The sequence below is a fragment of the Narcine bancroftii genome, chromosome 2, assembly GCF_036971445.1.
Source record: "Narcine bancroftii isolate sNarBan1 chromosome 2, sNarBan1.hap1, whole genome shotgun sequence".
Lineage (NCBI taxonomy): Eukaryota > Metazoa > Chordata > Chondrichthyes > Torpediniformes > Narcinidae > Narcine > Narcine bancroftii.
Window position 1 is genome coordinate 311,225,949 of NC_091470.1, and position 17,151 is coordinate 311,243,099.

Below are 17,151 nucleotides of genomic sequence, written 5' to 3' on the forward strand. Positions count from 1 at the left end.
CTGAAGACACACAGAAAATATAGATTTCCTCCTGGGGAAGATCAGGAGCAGGAATATACTCATCAATGAATGGGAATTCAGGAAATACTGGTTTACCCAAACAGTGGGACTCACACCCATGAGGAGTAATTCAGGTAAATAGCAGATGCATGATTAGATGAAGAGAGGTATAAGGAGTTTTAGCTGGAGCACGAGTCGATATGGACTACTAGCTGGCCAAAATAAATTTCCGTAGCTGCAAATACTAGATAAATAATAAATGAAAGATTTTTTTTTTTAAAGAATTCAATACACAGCATCTTCAAAAACTTATTGAAAATATCCAATGGATTGTCCGAACATCAAGCATTGCAACAATGAACACTTGAGGAACAAAGTTGAACAGTTTGAGTAATTTATTTGGAGCTTCTGAACTTGGAGAGCAACACATTGTAATTTACAGCTATAAACCTTAGTCCAGAAGTTTGAAAAAATATACAATTTTTCTTTCGGCATCATAATAAATCTTAAAATTATATGAACTGATTTAGATGTTAGTATAGTCTTCAATTTTCAGATATCAAATTGGTTCATCTACTAGAAAAATCTATCACATTCTTCCACATAAAAAGCATAAATAATTAGTGTGCTTTATTCTAACTTACCACAGGATAGCAAGGGTCTTGGTTCCCACCCAGTGTTAAACCTGTAGACTTGTTCAGGTTCAGCTCTTGGTACCTGAATATACCTTCGCATCCTGTACACTCTGAAGCTTCAGACTTAAGACTTAGATTTCACTGCACCTACAGAATTGTATACCCATAATCAGACAGAAGATCTTTGGATTCCATTTACAGTAATACTAGATGAATTGCTAACAGAGAAACTTGTTACTAATTAGCATCAAGGATGGCCAATGGCTATATAAATTGGGATGCTAAAACTGCGTATACAAAACCTTAAAGAGATAGTAATTAGGTTTTCCATTTTAAAATACTCTCTGATTGCCAAAATTATATGAATGATATAGTCCAGAATGATATCGTGAAATTTGAAAATAAATCTTTTTGTCATTTAATGATCTATTCACCAAATCGTAGAGTTTTGTTTTCCAATTTGACAGAATTTGAATGGACTAGCTATACAAATCATGTAGCCTCAGCCACCTTGGAAATTAGGTCCCAACATTATTATTACCCTGAACAATTATAAACTATTTTCCATTTCATGATCTCTATAGATACAGCACAAATAGGAATATTGGCCTCTGATATAATTAAGGTTTGAAAGGAGACTGAAGAGCATGCAGAATTAATTGTAGGGGGCAGCAAAATGCTTCCATTTGAGAAAAGCAACTAAGCATGGGTTTTACATTAATGTTCTGCATTTACAATGAGACAACTGCAGGGAACAGATGAAATTGTAAGATTTAATAGCTCTAGAGTCTAGAGTAAACAACCATACTTAATATTGGAAAAAGAACATGAAAATTCACTTAATTGCCCTGCCAAAGAAAATCTACAAATTTAATTATTTAATGAACTAAACAAATATAAAAGTCAACAGTAATTGTTCCCCATCTGCAACACTAAGTCAATTATATACATAACACTTTTAACTAAAAGGCCTTGGAATTTCATTTCTTATGTGCAGAATCAATAGTTTTCCAGGATCACAATCTGAGATGCGGGAAGTATCAATTGTGACCATCACTCTGGCATTTTGTTTTAATTTGATTGCCAGCATCGCCCATCATAGGGACAGGAATTATCCTCTACATTCAATGTACAATTAGGCCACATTCTGACGAGAAGATTGTTTTTGCATATTTTCACAATTTACCACAGAATTGAGATTCCAATATCAAACTACAAATTAAACTGCAATTGGACACTGCAAAGTTAGAACACAATAATCCCCACGAAAGACTTACCGTATTTTCACTCATGTAATGCACACACAGCACACAGAAAATCATAAATTGTGCAAAAATATTTTTGTGTAACGCACACACGTATATATCATGTGGGTGTAATATTCTAAATTCAACTGAGAAAATCAAATTACATTTAAATGGGACATGAGGCAAAGCACATACCAGGATCTGCCACAGTTAACCTCCCACAATTAACACCCAATCAACTTCCCTCAGAGGTATCAATTGCCCATTATATAGTTGATATCCTACTGCAACAATTTAACAAGCTTTGGAGAGGAATTAATTAAATAGATGGAAGACAGGCTTCAGAGTTAAGCAGGATTTTAATTCTAATGTCTCAAATCAGAGGCACTTAATGTTAATCTCCTCCCCCAGGATAATTAACATTGATAAGATGTAGTGTCCCAGCCATAATATCCTTGCTTATAGAATACCATGCCATTCAGTACAAAGATATTCCCAACATCAAAATTTCCCATTGCCGCTCTAAATTGTGAACACTCTTTCATTGCTGCTATAATATTCCCATGCTTGCTATAAATTGTAGGCACATCTTTATTACATTTGAAGGGTGAAAGAAGCTGGGTAGGGGCCAAGAGGTGATCAAGTATAGGGAGATGATATAAAAGATGGAGAGAAAGGAAGGGGAGACCTTAGATGTGGGGAGGTGAGGAGAATTGGAGAAAAATACAAGAATAGGTAAAGAGATGGAAACAGTGGAAAGAAAGGTGAGGTTTACCTAAAAGTCTAACAAATGATATCCATGCCCCTTTAGGTTTAAGGCAGAGCAGGAAGCGATATATGTTGTTCCCAGAGTTTATGTTTAATCTCATCCACACCATGGAGGAAGTGGAGGTCAGATATATCTGTGTTGGAAAGGTTGAGTTGAAATAGTTAGCTACAGGAAGTTCAAGCATATCAATTACACCAGTGGATTGCAGACAGAGATTGATTGCCACATACAGTACATAATGACTAAAGTTTATCCCCACCATTTTTGATTCTTAAATTGGCTATGTCCCTGAACAAGACTGGAACCATACACTGGAAAAGCAAGTCAATTTTCATCTCATTCATTACCATGGTAATTATTGTCTTTCTCCCTCAGAGTGCCTTTGGCTGATCCAGATGCATGCAATCTCATCCTTCTGCCCGATACCCCAAAACCTATACATTTCACAAGAGAAAGCTTACTTCCGTATGCACAAAATTAATTTTAATTATTGGCATGTCAAAAGTCTTCAAATCTGTTTTATCAATTCCAACTATTGGAAGTGTTACCACTGATATGGATCCAGAGAGAACGAGGAGAGGAGACACAACACACCTCCGCAGGGTTCTACCGTCCAATCCAACTACTGTCAGCTCAGTATAGGCTTTAAATGGCCCATTAAAGGAGCCAACAGTGATTTAGTTTAAGGCCGCAGGTTCTGGACCCAAGCTGGCAGTGCCTATATTTAGCACCAATCTCATGCAGATACAGACTCCAGGGAAGCAGAGGACTGGCACAGGGGACCAGAAAATGGGGAGTCTACCCCCCCCCCACCCCTCCACCATCCTCATTTGAGAAGGAGAAGCAGAGGAGGAATCCCATGGGACAGTAACCAAAGTGGCAGACCAGTGAGAGGGTTTGCAGCTGAAGAACACACAGACAGCAGGGTGTTGGCGACTAGAAATGAGCACCCACGCTGGCTGCAGACTGCTAGTGACTGCGATCAAAGGACTCATACCAGGCTGCGGACTGCTAGAGACTGGCTGAAGGGGTACCAGGTATTAGAGCCATTATTCAGCCTGATTGTGCCAGAGGTTCGGATCTGGACCTTGAGTTGACAATCCTCTTGCAATATTATTTACCTTCTGATTGTTTGCTTCACCTGCAGACAATCATCATGGACAAAGCATCGTTCAATCTCTCACCATTTCTCCCTGTATTCCAGGTTCAAAGACAATTTCTTCCTTGCTATTATAAGGCTAATTAATTGATCTCTCATTAGTAAAATGATGGTAACCTTGCAACATTTTAACTGATTTTTTTTCTTCTTTTCAAAACACTAACTGATGCACTTCTGTTTTAAGTGTCAAAAATGCAGTGATCCAGGTTGCCTTATGACTAGACTGGTAGACATCTCATACAGGGCACATGGCACATCAAGCAAGACAGTACAAAGAAGCAGAGTAAGGCAACTGAGTTTCATCATTTTGTAGTTCATTCAGGAGTCTGATAACAGCAAGAAAGAAACTGTCCCCTTCAATCTAGTGGTTTGTGAACTCCTACCTTTCAACCTTCTTGGGGGATGGTGAGGAGTGTGGCTGGAGTAAGTAGAGTCTTTTAAGAAATTGGCTACTTTTCCAGGGCAGGTGCTGTAGATGGATCAGACAGAGGAAAGAGGGGAATGCCTGACAGATGGAGCCATCTTCACAACCCTTTGAAATTACTTGTGGTCTTGGACAGCGCAGTTCCCCAATCAGTTGTAATGGTGCACCTGAAGAGGTTGTTAAGGGATCTTGAGAGCGTGCAAAATTTCCTCAGGCTTCTGAGGATGTAGACATGCTAGTGTTCTTTCCTGATTACTGCATCAATGTGGGTGGACCAGGAAAAGTCACTGGAGATGTTTACCCAAGGAACCTAAAGGTGTCTACTATCTCCTTCTCAGCACCCCTGATGTGGACTAGAGAGCATTCCAGAAGTTTCTAGGGAGAATTTATTGTCCTGGCACTCAGCCACAAGTCTTTCTATCTCTCTTTTACACTCCTTTTTAACATTATAGAGATTCTGCTTACAACAACAGTATTACCCACAAATTTAAAAACTAGTTGGAGCTGTGTTCAGCCACACAAGTCATGAATATACAGGGTATATAATAGAGGGTTGGTGGTGGTGGTGCTCAGTAATCAGGAAGATGTGCTACCATAAATCTTCACTGATTGCGGCCTGCTGGATAGAAAATCATGGGTCCAATTTCAGAGAGTGATGCTAAGACCAAGGTCAGAAGTTTGGTATTATTGTGTGGATAGTAAGGTTGTGGCTAATAAATAGGAGTTTGAGGTATGTTGACCCTATGCTCAGCCCTGGAATACCTGGACAATGAGATGTCATCTGGTGTGCACCTTTTTGGTGATATGCAAACTGGAGTGGATCAAGGGAGGAAGTAGGTTGGAGTTAATGTGCGGCATGGCCACCCTCTTGAAGCACACATGATGGTGGATGTCAGAGCCTCTGGTTGATAGTCCTGTCATTACATTCTTCTTTAACACTGAACTTGTTTAAAGATTCAAGCATCCATTATTGTCATGTAATAGCAGGGAACATTAAATATTACACAAAATTGCCTTCTGCCTGCCACAAGGCAAAGAATTGTCATTAGTTATTGATAAGTAGAAATTTTGCTTTGCCTGCAGGAAAAAGAATCTCAGGGTTGTATGAGATGTCATGCATATACTCTGACAATAAATTTGAACTTTAGAGTTGCACTTCCTATTTCACTATATCACTTGCTCACTCTACCTCCAAGAAGCAAATAAAACTATGCCAATCAGGATGAAATACCAACCACTTTTTTTTGTAACCTTCTGACAATCACACAAGAAAAAATACAACAAATAAACATATACAGCTCAAGGGACAAACTTGTTCAACTCAACAATTATGCTCTGGGAGAGAACACACTGTCCAGTTTAGCCTTAATCTATGTCCCTTTGGCCCTGCCCAATTTAGTATATTGATATAAATGCCCTTTTGTCCTTGCTTTACCTGATAAATATCAGTAAATCACCACAAGCCAAATGTTTCATTAAGATTTAAAATACAGTACATAACTCTGTCCATCTACAAAAAAAACAATAGTTATCCAGGTAAAGTGGAAGTTTTGATCTTCAAAGTTTCAATATCCCAATTAGATGTAAAAATGTATCAACATATCAGTATGATACAATGGAAGCCTAACCAGATGGAAACTTTAGTGATTAGATTTCCAAATACTTCACTGACCATGCATTGCTTGGAATTATCCCTAGGTTATGACATGTAGGACTTTATTTGTTAAAATTATGGATATCCAAATTGGTGTTTTCATACATTTCACTATTTATTTGCAATTTCTTTTATATTGAGTGGTACAGCACAATGGATAATAAATTGGTTCCCAAAAAGGTCACAATTTGTTTCCAAAATCTAAATTCTAAACCAAACAAGTCACTGAACTTTTTTTTCCCCCCAAAATATATTCAATGAGCATCAAAACCAACTTTGGACACATTATACAGATGTACATTGTGCTCATATCTTTTTTAAAAACAGAAAAAAACACATACATATTACACAAATGTTCACATTCACCCTCAGATACATGCCCAGACACCCCAGCCCCTGACCACCTTGTCCTCAGTATATTACCGATTGTACTGGTACAACCTACTCACATTTAGTCTTTTACTTCATAAGCACTCGTAATTCAGAGAAATGCATAAAGGGTTGCCACTTGTGGAAACAAATTCTGGTAGACCCTCTTAATGTGTATTTGATTTTCTCCAGATTAATAAAGAAACTGATATCTTAATGCATTGTGTAAGAGAAGGGCCCTTGTCAGATTTCCAGTGTAACAAGATTAGATGCTTGGGTAATAGGGACACAAATGCTATCACATCTTTTTGCAGAAAATTTATGGAGTTGTCAGAGATTCAAAATATTGCAGTCAACTGCCGAGTTACAACTGACTTTAAACATTTTGGATATAGTGTGCTGAAGACTCCACTCCAGAAACCTTGTATTTTGGGGCACTGGTAAAACATGTGCCTGAGGTGGCAAAGAGAGCCATTACACCTATTGCATTTGTCCACTGCAGTTTTTACACTATAATGGTAAGGTTTTTATACCATTACAGGTGGTCCTCCACTTCCGACCTAAGCAAGTTACGTCCACCCGCATACACAAAGCAATTTTTTTTTTAATTATTTATTAAAGCTACTGTACAAGTGCTTATTTTGTATTAAAGGTGCTGTATACAGTGGTCTCCGCTCCCCGCAGCAGCCTGACACCAGAGTCCAATGATTTTATTATTTACTAGTTCATATGTTGAGTATCTTTAAAAGGTACTGTACATTTGTTGACATTCTTCATTAAAGGTTAATTTGTTGAAAATCTTTTTTTTTTAATTGCTTTAAGACCTCATTAAGCCATGCGCGGTGGGGCCAATTTGATTTACGACCAATCCTTTGGTCTAATTACAGCCATAAGTGGGGGACTACCTGCAATCTGGATTTCAAGTGGAAGCAATACAAGTTATTTCAGTGATCAATACTTGAATTTTCCTGGGGGGGGGGGGTAAAACATTTACAACTTCAACCAGACAACTGAAGTTTTATATTGTTCAGATCACAAGTTGTTGCTTATTTAAACTAAATTATTAGGCTGCAGACTGTTGGATAATCAATTTCTTTCATTATAATGCAGTATTTTAAAGAGGAAGCAAAATAGGAGTTCCAGCAAGATCAAAGAACATTCTCTTTGTTTCCTTTAAATTAAGGCTGACTACATTATTCATGCTAAAAACACCAGCTGATAAGGTTACCTGGATCAGGTGTTAACACTTGTGATATGGCAGGATATGTATTATCCCACAATATTGCTTCCCATGTGCAATAACTAATGATTCTTGTTTAGAACCTTGATATTAATTTTAAGATTGGGAATAAACTCAGATAGTGAATTCCTATCAGATATATTTTAACTTCATGGCAAAATATCATGTGACACCCCCCCCCCACCCCCACATGGTGCAGACGTGCAGTGTTTGAACTAAGCAAGATACTTTAATGAAATGCTCAAAAGTTTGTTTTATTGACTTTTTACTTGCTATGTTTCATAACTCATGGGTAAGAATATCTGCACCATGGGTAAGAATATCTGCACCATGGGTAAGAATATCTGCACCATGGGTAAGAATATCTGCACCATGGGTAAGAATATCTGCACCATGGGTAAGAATATCTGCACCATGGGTAAGAATATCTGCACCATGGGTAAGAATATCTGCACCATAATCTCCATCAGTACTGAAGCACCACAGTAATGAAACAGATCAATTTCTTCAGTAAATTCATGACAAACTACCCCACTTGAGTGGAACTGACACTCAATCCCTCCACCACCAGTGCAGATTGGTAGTGTGTACCATCTATACTTTAACAAGCAGATGTACAAAATTAAAAACAACATTTTCAGAATTAATTTCCTCATCAGCCCTGATGGAGACCAACAAATGACTCTTTATTTAAGACCAATATCAAATTGTCCATCTTGCAGTATAAACAAATGACTCTTTATTTAAGACCAATATCAAATTGTCCATCTTGCAGTATAATCAGTCACCAGCTAGTAGAACCTTCTTGTGTTGTGAAACAGCCACAAAAGATCTGCTGATAACCCCCATCCTCCTCAAGTGATGAAATTTAAGATTAAAAAAATACTCATTGGATCATCACACCTACATAGAGACTCATTTCATCTGATTTTAAATCAGATACAGATTTCTCTTCGGAGTAAATACATGACATCACATACAACCCAGAGATCCTTTTCCTATGGGTGAGGCAAAATTACCACTTATTGGTAGTTCAAAAAAAAAGTACTCAACGTACTCCTTAAACAAATAAAGGAATATAAACAAACTGACTGTGCAATATAGAGAGAGCAAAAAAAATCAATAAAGTGCACAAGTATTAGTCCTTAAATGAGTCCCTGATTGAGTTTGTTGTTGAGGCGTCTGACAGTGGAGGGGTTGCAGTTGTTCTTGAACCTTGCGGTGTAGGTCTTGTGGCACTTATATCTCTTTCCTGATGGTAGAAGCAAAAACAGAGCGTGTGCTGGATGTGAATCCTTAAGGATTGCTGTTGCCTTCCGATGGCATGTTCTGTAGATGTTCTCAATGGTGGGGAGGATTTTGGCTATGATGCAGGACTTTCTGCTCAGGGGTATTGATGCCAGTCAGCACACTTTCCTTAACGCATTGGTAGAGGTTTGCCAAGCTTTCCAATGACAACCTCCAAACTCCTGAGGAAGTAGTGGCACTGACGGCGATCTTCATGATGCCACTAAAATGATGGGTCCAGGAAAGGTCCTCTGAGAGAGGAACTCCCAAGAACTTACATTTGCTCACCCCCTCCATCTCTGATCCCCCCCATGATTAGTGGATCATATACCTCTGGTTTTCCCTTCCTGAAGTCAAAATCAGTTCCTTGGTTTTTGTGACACTGAATGCGAGGTTGTTGTTGCACATTTCAGACAAGTTTTCAATCTCTCTCTTGTCTGCTGACTCATCTCCCCCTTTTACACAACCCACTACTGTGATATTGTCAGCAAATTTGTAGATGGTGCTATTGTCATACTGAACCACACAGTCATAGGTGTATAGTGAGTAGAGCAGGGGGATAAGAACTTACCCCTGTGGTGCTTCAGTACCGATGGAGATTATGGTGCAGATATTCTTACCCATTCTCACTAATTGCAGTGCGGAGATGTGGAAATCCAGGATCCAATTACACAGTGGGGTGTTGAGTTCCAGATCTTGGGGAGTTTGCTGTTCAATTTTGATGGGATAATGGTATTAAATGCCAAGCTGTAGACAATAAAGAGTATCCTGATGTATGCGTCTTTACTGTCCAGGTCTTTGTGTAGAGCTGTTGCCACAATAGGTGAATTGGAACAGGATCCATGTCACTGCTCAGACAGGAGCTGATATGCTTCAACAACAGCCTTTCAAAATACTGCATCATTGATGTGAGCGTCATTGGTCATTTAAGCAGGTTACCACACTTTATTTGGGCACAAGTACGGTTGAGGCCTGTTTGAAACAGGTGGGTGCCACACCCTGCCAGAGTGAGATGTTGAAGATATCAGTGCATACATTGGCAAATAGGTCAGCATAGGTTTTTAACTATTTGGCTGCAATCACGCGAAAATCCACGGTTCAGACTGTTGCACACAGTCATGATCTGGATAGTTTAAACATTGGTATGGAAGCTTACTTGGGCAGTCTTCACAGTTTTTAAAGTGACCCTTGTGCCTTCAGTGGACTCCCATTAATTCAATCTTTTATCTGAATGGTATTTTTATTAATTTTAATATGTTGATTTTTTTTTTTTTTTTAATAGTTTTTCAACATCTATCACTATCACAATTCCCAAATGTTTTTGATGTGCTTCAAGCAGGGCAGCATGGTTTTGTTCACAGTCAACCATCAAAAACTTTTCTCCTCAGTTCTTCCCATTTCTTTTGACTTGTAGGCAATTCCCATTTGATAGCAGTAACATCAAGATGGCTTTACTGCCGCGGCGTTATAATCAGCATTCCTCTCAGGGGGTTCAAACTATTCTGGACAAAAGCAGGTAGATCAGCACTGAATGCAGGAAGACATCTCACCACTGACCACAAAATCCAGGCTGTTTTTCATGGTGTTAATGGACTTGATTAGCATAATTTAAAAAAAGAACAATAATTTGCCTTTAAGAAAATTAATCTATAATTGTGTGTTCTTACTTGCTGCAGTTTCCCAGGTATGCAAAGTACACTAACAAAGTAGAATTAAAATTAGAAAAGGTAATAAATACAAAAGGGAGAGAAAAAAAGATAAATATTCAATTGGCCAATAGCACACTGCCTGGTTTGCAAACTCAAATGTCCAAAGGGTCGTGGGTCTGCGGAACTCACTGCTGCATACAGCAGTGGAAACCATATGCCTGGTAGTATTTAAACAAGAAATAGAAAAGTATTTCATTAGTGAGGGCACAAGGGACATGGAGAAAAAGGCCGGAAATTGGAACTAGTGCAGAGTAGCTTAGTGTAGATTTACAGAACAGACTCAATGCCCTTTGTCTTGTGAACAGAGAAAGTTGCAGAATGTTTGTTATGGGCTGCCTTTAGGAGAGTGGATCGAAGGAAAGCATCTGGTCCAGACAGAGTACCCAGCCAAGTATTAAAAACCTGTGGTAACCAACTGGCCCATGTATTCAAAGATATCTTCAACATCTCACTCGAGCAGGATGTGGCACCCATCTATTTCAAACAGGCTGCAATCATACTAGTTCCTAAATGATGACTGACCAATAGCACACACGTCCACAGTGATGAAGTGTTTTGAGAGGATGGTGATGAAGATTATCAGCTCCTGTCTAAGCAGCAACATGGATCCATTACAATTTGCCTACCGAGCAACTGGTCTTCAGCAGATGCTCCCTCACTGGCTCTACACAAAGCCCTGAACTCCTGGACAGCAAAAACAGACATCAAGATGCTCTTTATTGACTACAATTTGGCATTTAACACCAATATCTCCTCTAAAATGATCTGGGCCTCAAGGCTCCAATGTGTAATTGGAACCTGGATTTCCTCAGCTCAAGACCACAATCAGTGAGGATAGGTAAGCACACAATCTTCATCAGTACTGGAGCACAAAAGGGCTATGTTCTGAGGCTCCTGCACTATTCGCTTTATACCGATGACTGTGTGGCTCAATATGACAATAACACCAAATCTGCTGATGATGCTATGGTAGTAGGTTGTATAAAAGGGGCAGCTGAGTCAGCGTACAGGAGGGAATTGAAAACTTGGCTGAATGGTGTACTAACAGCAAACTTGCAAGGAGTTGATTGTGGACTTCAGGAAGGCAAAACCAGAGATCATTAGGGGAAATCAGAGCTGGATAAGATGAGCAAATTTAAATTCCTGCACATCACTATTTCAGATAATCTTTCCTGCCTTCATCTTGAAGAAAGTGTATCAGTGTCTCGACTTCCCTGGAGCTTGAAGAGGTTTAGTGTGACTTTGAAAATTTTGGCAAATTTCTCCAGATGTGTTGTGGAAAATGTGTTGACTGGCTGCATCACACCCTGGTCTGGAGGCACCAATAGCTCTGAGTGGAAAGCCCTGCAAGGTAGTGGACACAGCCCACTACCTCACAGGCTAAACTCTCCCCACCATTGATAAAATCTACATGGAACACTGTCATCAGAGAACAGCAGAAATCATCAAGGATCCATACCACCGAGGTCATGTTCTGTTCTCACTCCTGCCATCAGGAAAGGGGTACGTGTCTTAAGACTCAGACCACCTAATTCAGGAACCGTTGCTACCCTTCCACCATCAGACTCCTAAATAGGACTCCTGCTTTGCACATTATTATTTGATATTATTTTCTGTATTGTGCAGTGTGTTTACATTTCTCTTTTGTATACATATCTTTTCTTGAGTAAGTTTTTTTACTCCACTGAAAAGTAGAAATTTTGCCAGGCCAGCATGAAAAATCTGAGTTGTATGCGATGTCATGCATGTCCTCTGACAGTACATCTGAACTTTGATTTCTTGCATAGCTACTATAGAAAACAGACAGGAAATTTTAGTGCCAAGAGAAAATATTATTGCAAAGGCAGAATGGTAACAGGGATAGTGGAGTGTGCATGTTGTGAGATGTGAGAGTTCTGGGAGATGTGCCATCTCCCTGATATTTACATCTACACAAGGTGCCTGGAGTTGCAGTTCCTTACAGAGCATGTTAGGGAACTGGAGCTACTGCTAGATGACCTTCAGCTTGTACAGAGGAATGAGGAGTACAGGGAGGTTGACACTTTGAAGCTTCAGGAGGCAGGTAGCTGGGTAACTGTCAGGAGAGGGAGAGTAAAATATAGCAGGTTGGTATCCCCTCAATAACAAGTATACTGCTTTGGATACTGTTGAGGGGATGACCTACCAGAGCAAACCACAGTGTGATAGTACAGATTCTATCACCAATGTGTATATGTACAGACTGTAGTGTAGGATGACTGTGATTGGCTGAGAGTGTAGTAACAGCTACTGGCCGGTCTTAAAGGTGTCCCTGAGAGTCTACAAGAGTATCCAGGACGCGACCACTTACGCCGCAGCCATGAAGGTGCTGAAAGGGCTCTAAGAGCGACTGGTGAACATGGTCTATGCTCGGTACAAACTTGCTACAAGGAGGAAACAGCCCGATGAGTCCTGTAGAGCTTAAATTCAGGCACTAAGGGCAATGGGCAGGGACTGTGCCTGCAGACAGAACTGCTGCGGAGACCACAGATGATCTTATTCGGGATGCCTATGTGGCCGGGGTTCGATCGAATGAGGTGAGGCAGCGCCTGCTAGAGCACGGGGGAGAAAACCTACAGCACATGATCCGGATAGCAGAGATGATGGAGGCTGTGGTCTTGGGTATGAACATGTACTCTCAGGGCTGGAGCCCACACTCTGATGCGAGTAGGATGCCCTCCCTCTACCCTACTACCCCCCGGCACACCGACGGCTGCCACTATGCAACCTCAGTGTTATTTCTGCGGGAGGAACAAGCACAGCAGGACCCAGTGCCTGGTAAGAAAAGCCAGGTGCCAGAATTGCCTTAAAAACGGCCATTTTGTTGTAGTCTGTCACTCCAAAATAGCTGCCGTCAAACACAGTGCCTCGTATGAAGCTCAATCGCCACCCTCTATTTCAAACACTTCTTCCTCAGAGCACTCATCCAATGAGAGCAAGGGCTCCACCACGCGGCAGCGCCTGATGTCATGGGGCAGACGCCGAGTGCGGAAGGTTCAACCCACCCTTGCTGCAATGACATTCACCCTACCTCATGAAGCAACGTCCAACCAGGCCCAAGCCCAGACCTCAAATGGCTACCGCCACCCGGGGTCCCGCCACCACTGAGATAGCTGACCAGGTACCCACAACTTCGACTGATGCTACCAACCCCGGTACCCATTGACTCTGCCGACCGGGTACACACCGCTGCCAACCGGGGACCCGATGCTGCCGACCAGGGACCTGTCGCCGCCGACCGCCCCACTGCCGACAGCAACACCAACTCCTCGACGCTGTCTCTTCAGGCCTAACTGTTAGCATGACGTGATCACGCAGGACTCCACTGTCCGCATTACAAGTCTCTGCATCAGTAACCCTCGACCAGGACTTCCCCATCCCCTCACAAAAGCAATGGATCTGATTAAAGTGCATGGACACTAAACCAATTGCTTATTTGACTCTGGGTCAACTGACAGTTTTGTCCGCCCAGACCTGGCCCACCGTTGCGGACTGGCTATTCTCCCCACTGCACAAAGAATTTCATTATCGACCAGATCGCACTCAACTGGGGTAAAGGGATACTGCGTGGCGACCCTGAAAGTCCAGGGCATCACGTTCGCAGACTTCAAACTATTAATCCTTCCCCAATTGTGCACCCCTGCACTGCTAGGACTGGATTTTCAGTGCGAGTTTCAAACTGTTTCCCTGCACTTTGGGGGGCCTCACACTCCACTCTCAGTCTGTAACCACTCCACGCCAGAAGCCTCTTGCCAGCGGCAGCCTGAGCCACCCACCACCCGTGCCCCGGGGCCTCACCTGTAGTCTATCTACCCTCTGAGTTGCTCCACCAAAGGTTTTCGCAAACCTCACCCCTGGTTGGAAGCCTATGGTCACCAAAAGCCAGCAATATAGTTATGAACACAGGAAATTTATCACAAGCGAAGTGCAAAGGCTGCTGGTCGAGGACATTATCAAACCTAGCTTGAGTCCCTGGAGGGGCCCAAGTTGTGGTTGTTAAAAACGGGGAGAAGCCATGGATGGTGGTTGACTACAGCCAGACAATCAACTGCTTCATGCTTCTGGATGTGTACCCCCTTCCACGGATCACAGATGTGGTGAATCAGATCCCCAATACTGTCTATTTTCCACCATTGACTTACGTTCGGCCCATCATCAGCTCCCAATCCACAGAGAAGACCGACCTTTCACGGCCTTCGAAGCGAATGGGCGGCTGTATCAATTCCTCAGGGTACCCTTTGGCGTCACAAATGGCGTCGTGGTCTTCCAGCCGGAAATGGACCTGATGTTGGACCAGAACAGACTGACTGCTACTTTCCCGTATCTGGACAATGTCACCATCTGCGGCCATGACACGGAGGATCATGATGCCAACCTTGAGAAATTTTTTCAAACTGCAACTTTGCTGAACTTGACCTACAATTTCAACAAGTGTGTTTTCCGGACCACTCAGTTCGCAATTCTAGGTTGTGTGGTGGAAAACTGCATGCATCCCCTCATGGACTTGCCCTCCCCCCACACACACCCAGAAGGCACTAAGAGCTGCCTGGGCTTTTTCTATTACTATGCCCAATGGGTTCCACACTATGCCGACGAGGCACAGCCACTCGTCAAGACCACCTCCTTCCCCGTCAACCGAAGCCATGTCCCGTACTCAAAGAACGACCCCTTGGTTGACCAAGTGTCTTTGCTCCATGTGAACCCGCATTATGCCTACGTTGAGTACCCGGACAGGTGGGAGGACAGTCTCATTAAGGTCCCTAGCCCAAGCCGGATCAGGCGCAGCAGTTCCTTTAATCCAACCTTCCGCTATTCCTTCTCTGTGCTTGAACAGAGGGACCAGCAAGCACCCCACCAGCTCAGGCCAGACTGTCAACAATGCCGTTGGGGAATTGAGCGAAGCAGTGGTCGCACCCTACAGGCCTGCCGGCAACACGACTCCGGCGACCCCAATCCCGGTTCCACGGCAATCACGCCGGATGGTCAGGCCCCCTGACCGGTACAGCACCTAATCTTCATCCACCCCGGGGTCAGTTCTCAAAGAAGGGGTGCATATGATAGTACAGATTCTATCACCAATGTGTATATGTACATATGTACAGATGGTAGTGTAGGATGACTGATTGGCTGAGAGTGTAGCCACACCTACTGGCAGGTCTTAAAGGATTGCTCCTAGCCAGACCAGATCATTCTGGTCTGGTCGACCTACTTGTGATATGCTCCAGTCTTTTAGTTAATAAAAGCCCTGGTTTGGATCAACAAGTCTTTGGTTCTTTCGACGCGCTCTACACACAGTGACTGCGTTTCTGGCACTGAGCTTGGTCCTGTGGCTCAGAAGGGAAAGAAGGAGAAAACGAGAGCAGTAGTGATAGGGGATCGAATAGTTGGAGGAGCATTTGTTGCCTAACAGGGGCCAGGGTTTGGGACATCTTATATAGGGTTCATGGAGTCCTGAAAACAGAGAGTGAGTATGGAATATATTGAAACATTTACTATGTATCCAGTTAGCAATTACTATGTAACCGTGTACTATTTTACTTTGAGCAATTTACTATGCACTTTTACTAGGAATTCCACAGTGAATGAGTAAAAGATAAAGGTGGCGAGATATGATGAGACACATGATAAATATGCCGATAAGGAGGATGAGTAAAAGATAATGGTGGAGAGATATGATAAAGCTCGTGGTTTGAAATATGATTACATTAATGAATGGGGAATAATGGTGGCAAGTTAAAGATCGATTTGCTGCTAAGATATGGGACATGATTGATTGAGTAAGCAAGGTCAGGACTGTAACATAAAAAGAGGATGCTTGCTGTGTCCAGTGGGAAATCAGCAACCTGTTCTCTGATTGCCTCAGCCTTTACTTCCAACTAAATGTTAAATCTTCTTGAAGGATTCTCTGCGTTGCCTGACTAGTTTTTGGATCTCAGCAAACCACAACAAATTTTGCGCTGCGAGCAGGGTTGTAAAGAGACCCATCAGAAAGGAGGCGGCTGGTCAATGGTGTTTCCCAGCCCCTTGGGGATCTTCTCGGGACCAACAGAAAAAAGATGGCCACTCACAAAAAGGTAAGTGGTTTTCACTTTAAATTCAGACTAGACTGTTGGGAAAGGGAGGTCTCCGAAACACAGAAGTACCGAACAACAGTCAGAGGGTCTCTCCGATCCAAAGAACAGGTTAACAAATTAACTTAAAAGAAGGCTTGGAGAATTGATCAGGAAAAATGTGCAGTGGGGCAAGTAGAAATAGGGGCTAGAGATTGATTAAAGAAATACAATTCCATGTAATGTTGGTAAGTCCTTGTGGATTCTGGCCTAGGTAAATAGGGGTCTGAATGGACGAGCCATCCTGTGGATCCTGCATGGGCAGGATAAGACGTTCTGCAGAAACCGCCCTAAGTAAATAGGGGTCAGCATGGGCAGAACAGGTAAGTTTGAGAGAATTGGGACCATTTGGATAACATAAAACCACAAATTGCCAAGGAACAACTTAGAATTATAAGGGAGAAAATAAAAGTGTAGAAAATAGCATAGTTACTGCAAAGAGGGGACAGGACAGAAATAAAGACTATGACTGGACTAATTGATAACATTTGCTGAACAAAAACTACAATGAATAAAGCAACTGCAGTTGA

At 41.9% G+C, this 17,151-nt stretch overlaps 1 protein-coding gene across 6 annotated transcripts in view; it reads right to left on the bottom strand.

Annotated features, from left to right (window-relative positions):
- The window catches only part of efr3a (EFR3 homolog A (S. cerevisiae)), a 175,720-nt gene that overhangs the window by 138,746 nt on the left and 19,823 nt on the right, over positions 1–17,151 (bottom strand). For 3 of the 6 annotated variants that reach the window (XM_069921658.1, XM_069921656.1, XM_069921659.1), the window contains exon 3: positions 645–782. The exons of the other annotated variants lie outside the window; for them this stretch is intronic. In XM_069921658.1, coding sequence (XP_069777759.1) covers positions 645–735 — 91 coding nt within the window. In that variant the 5' untranslated portion in view covers positions 736–782. The remainder of the gene's footprint in view (positions 1–644; positions 783–17,151) is intronic. 6 annotated transcript variants of the gene reach the window in all.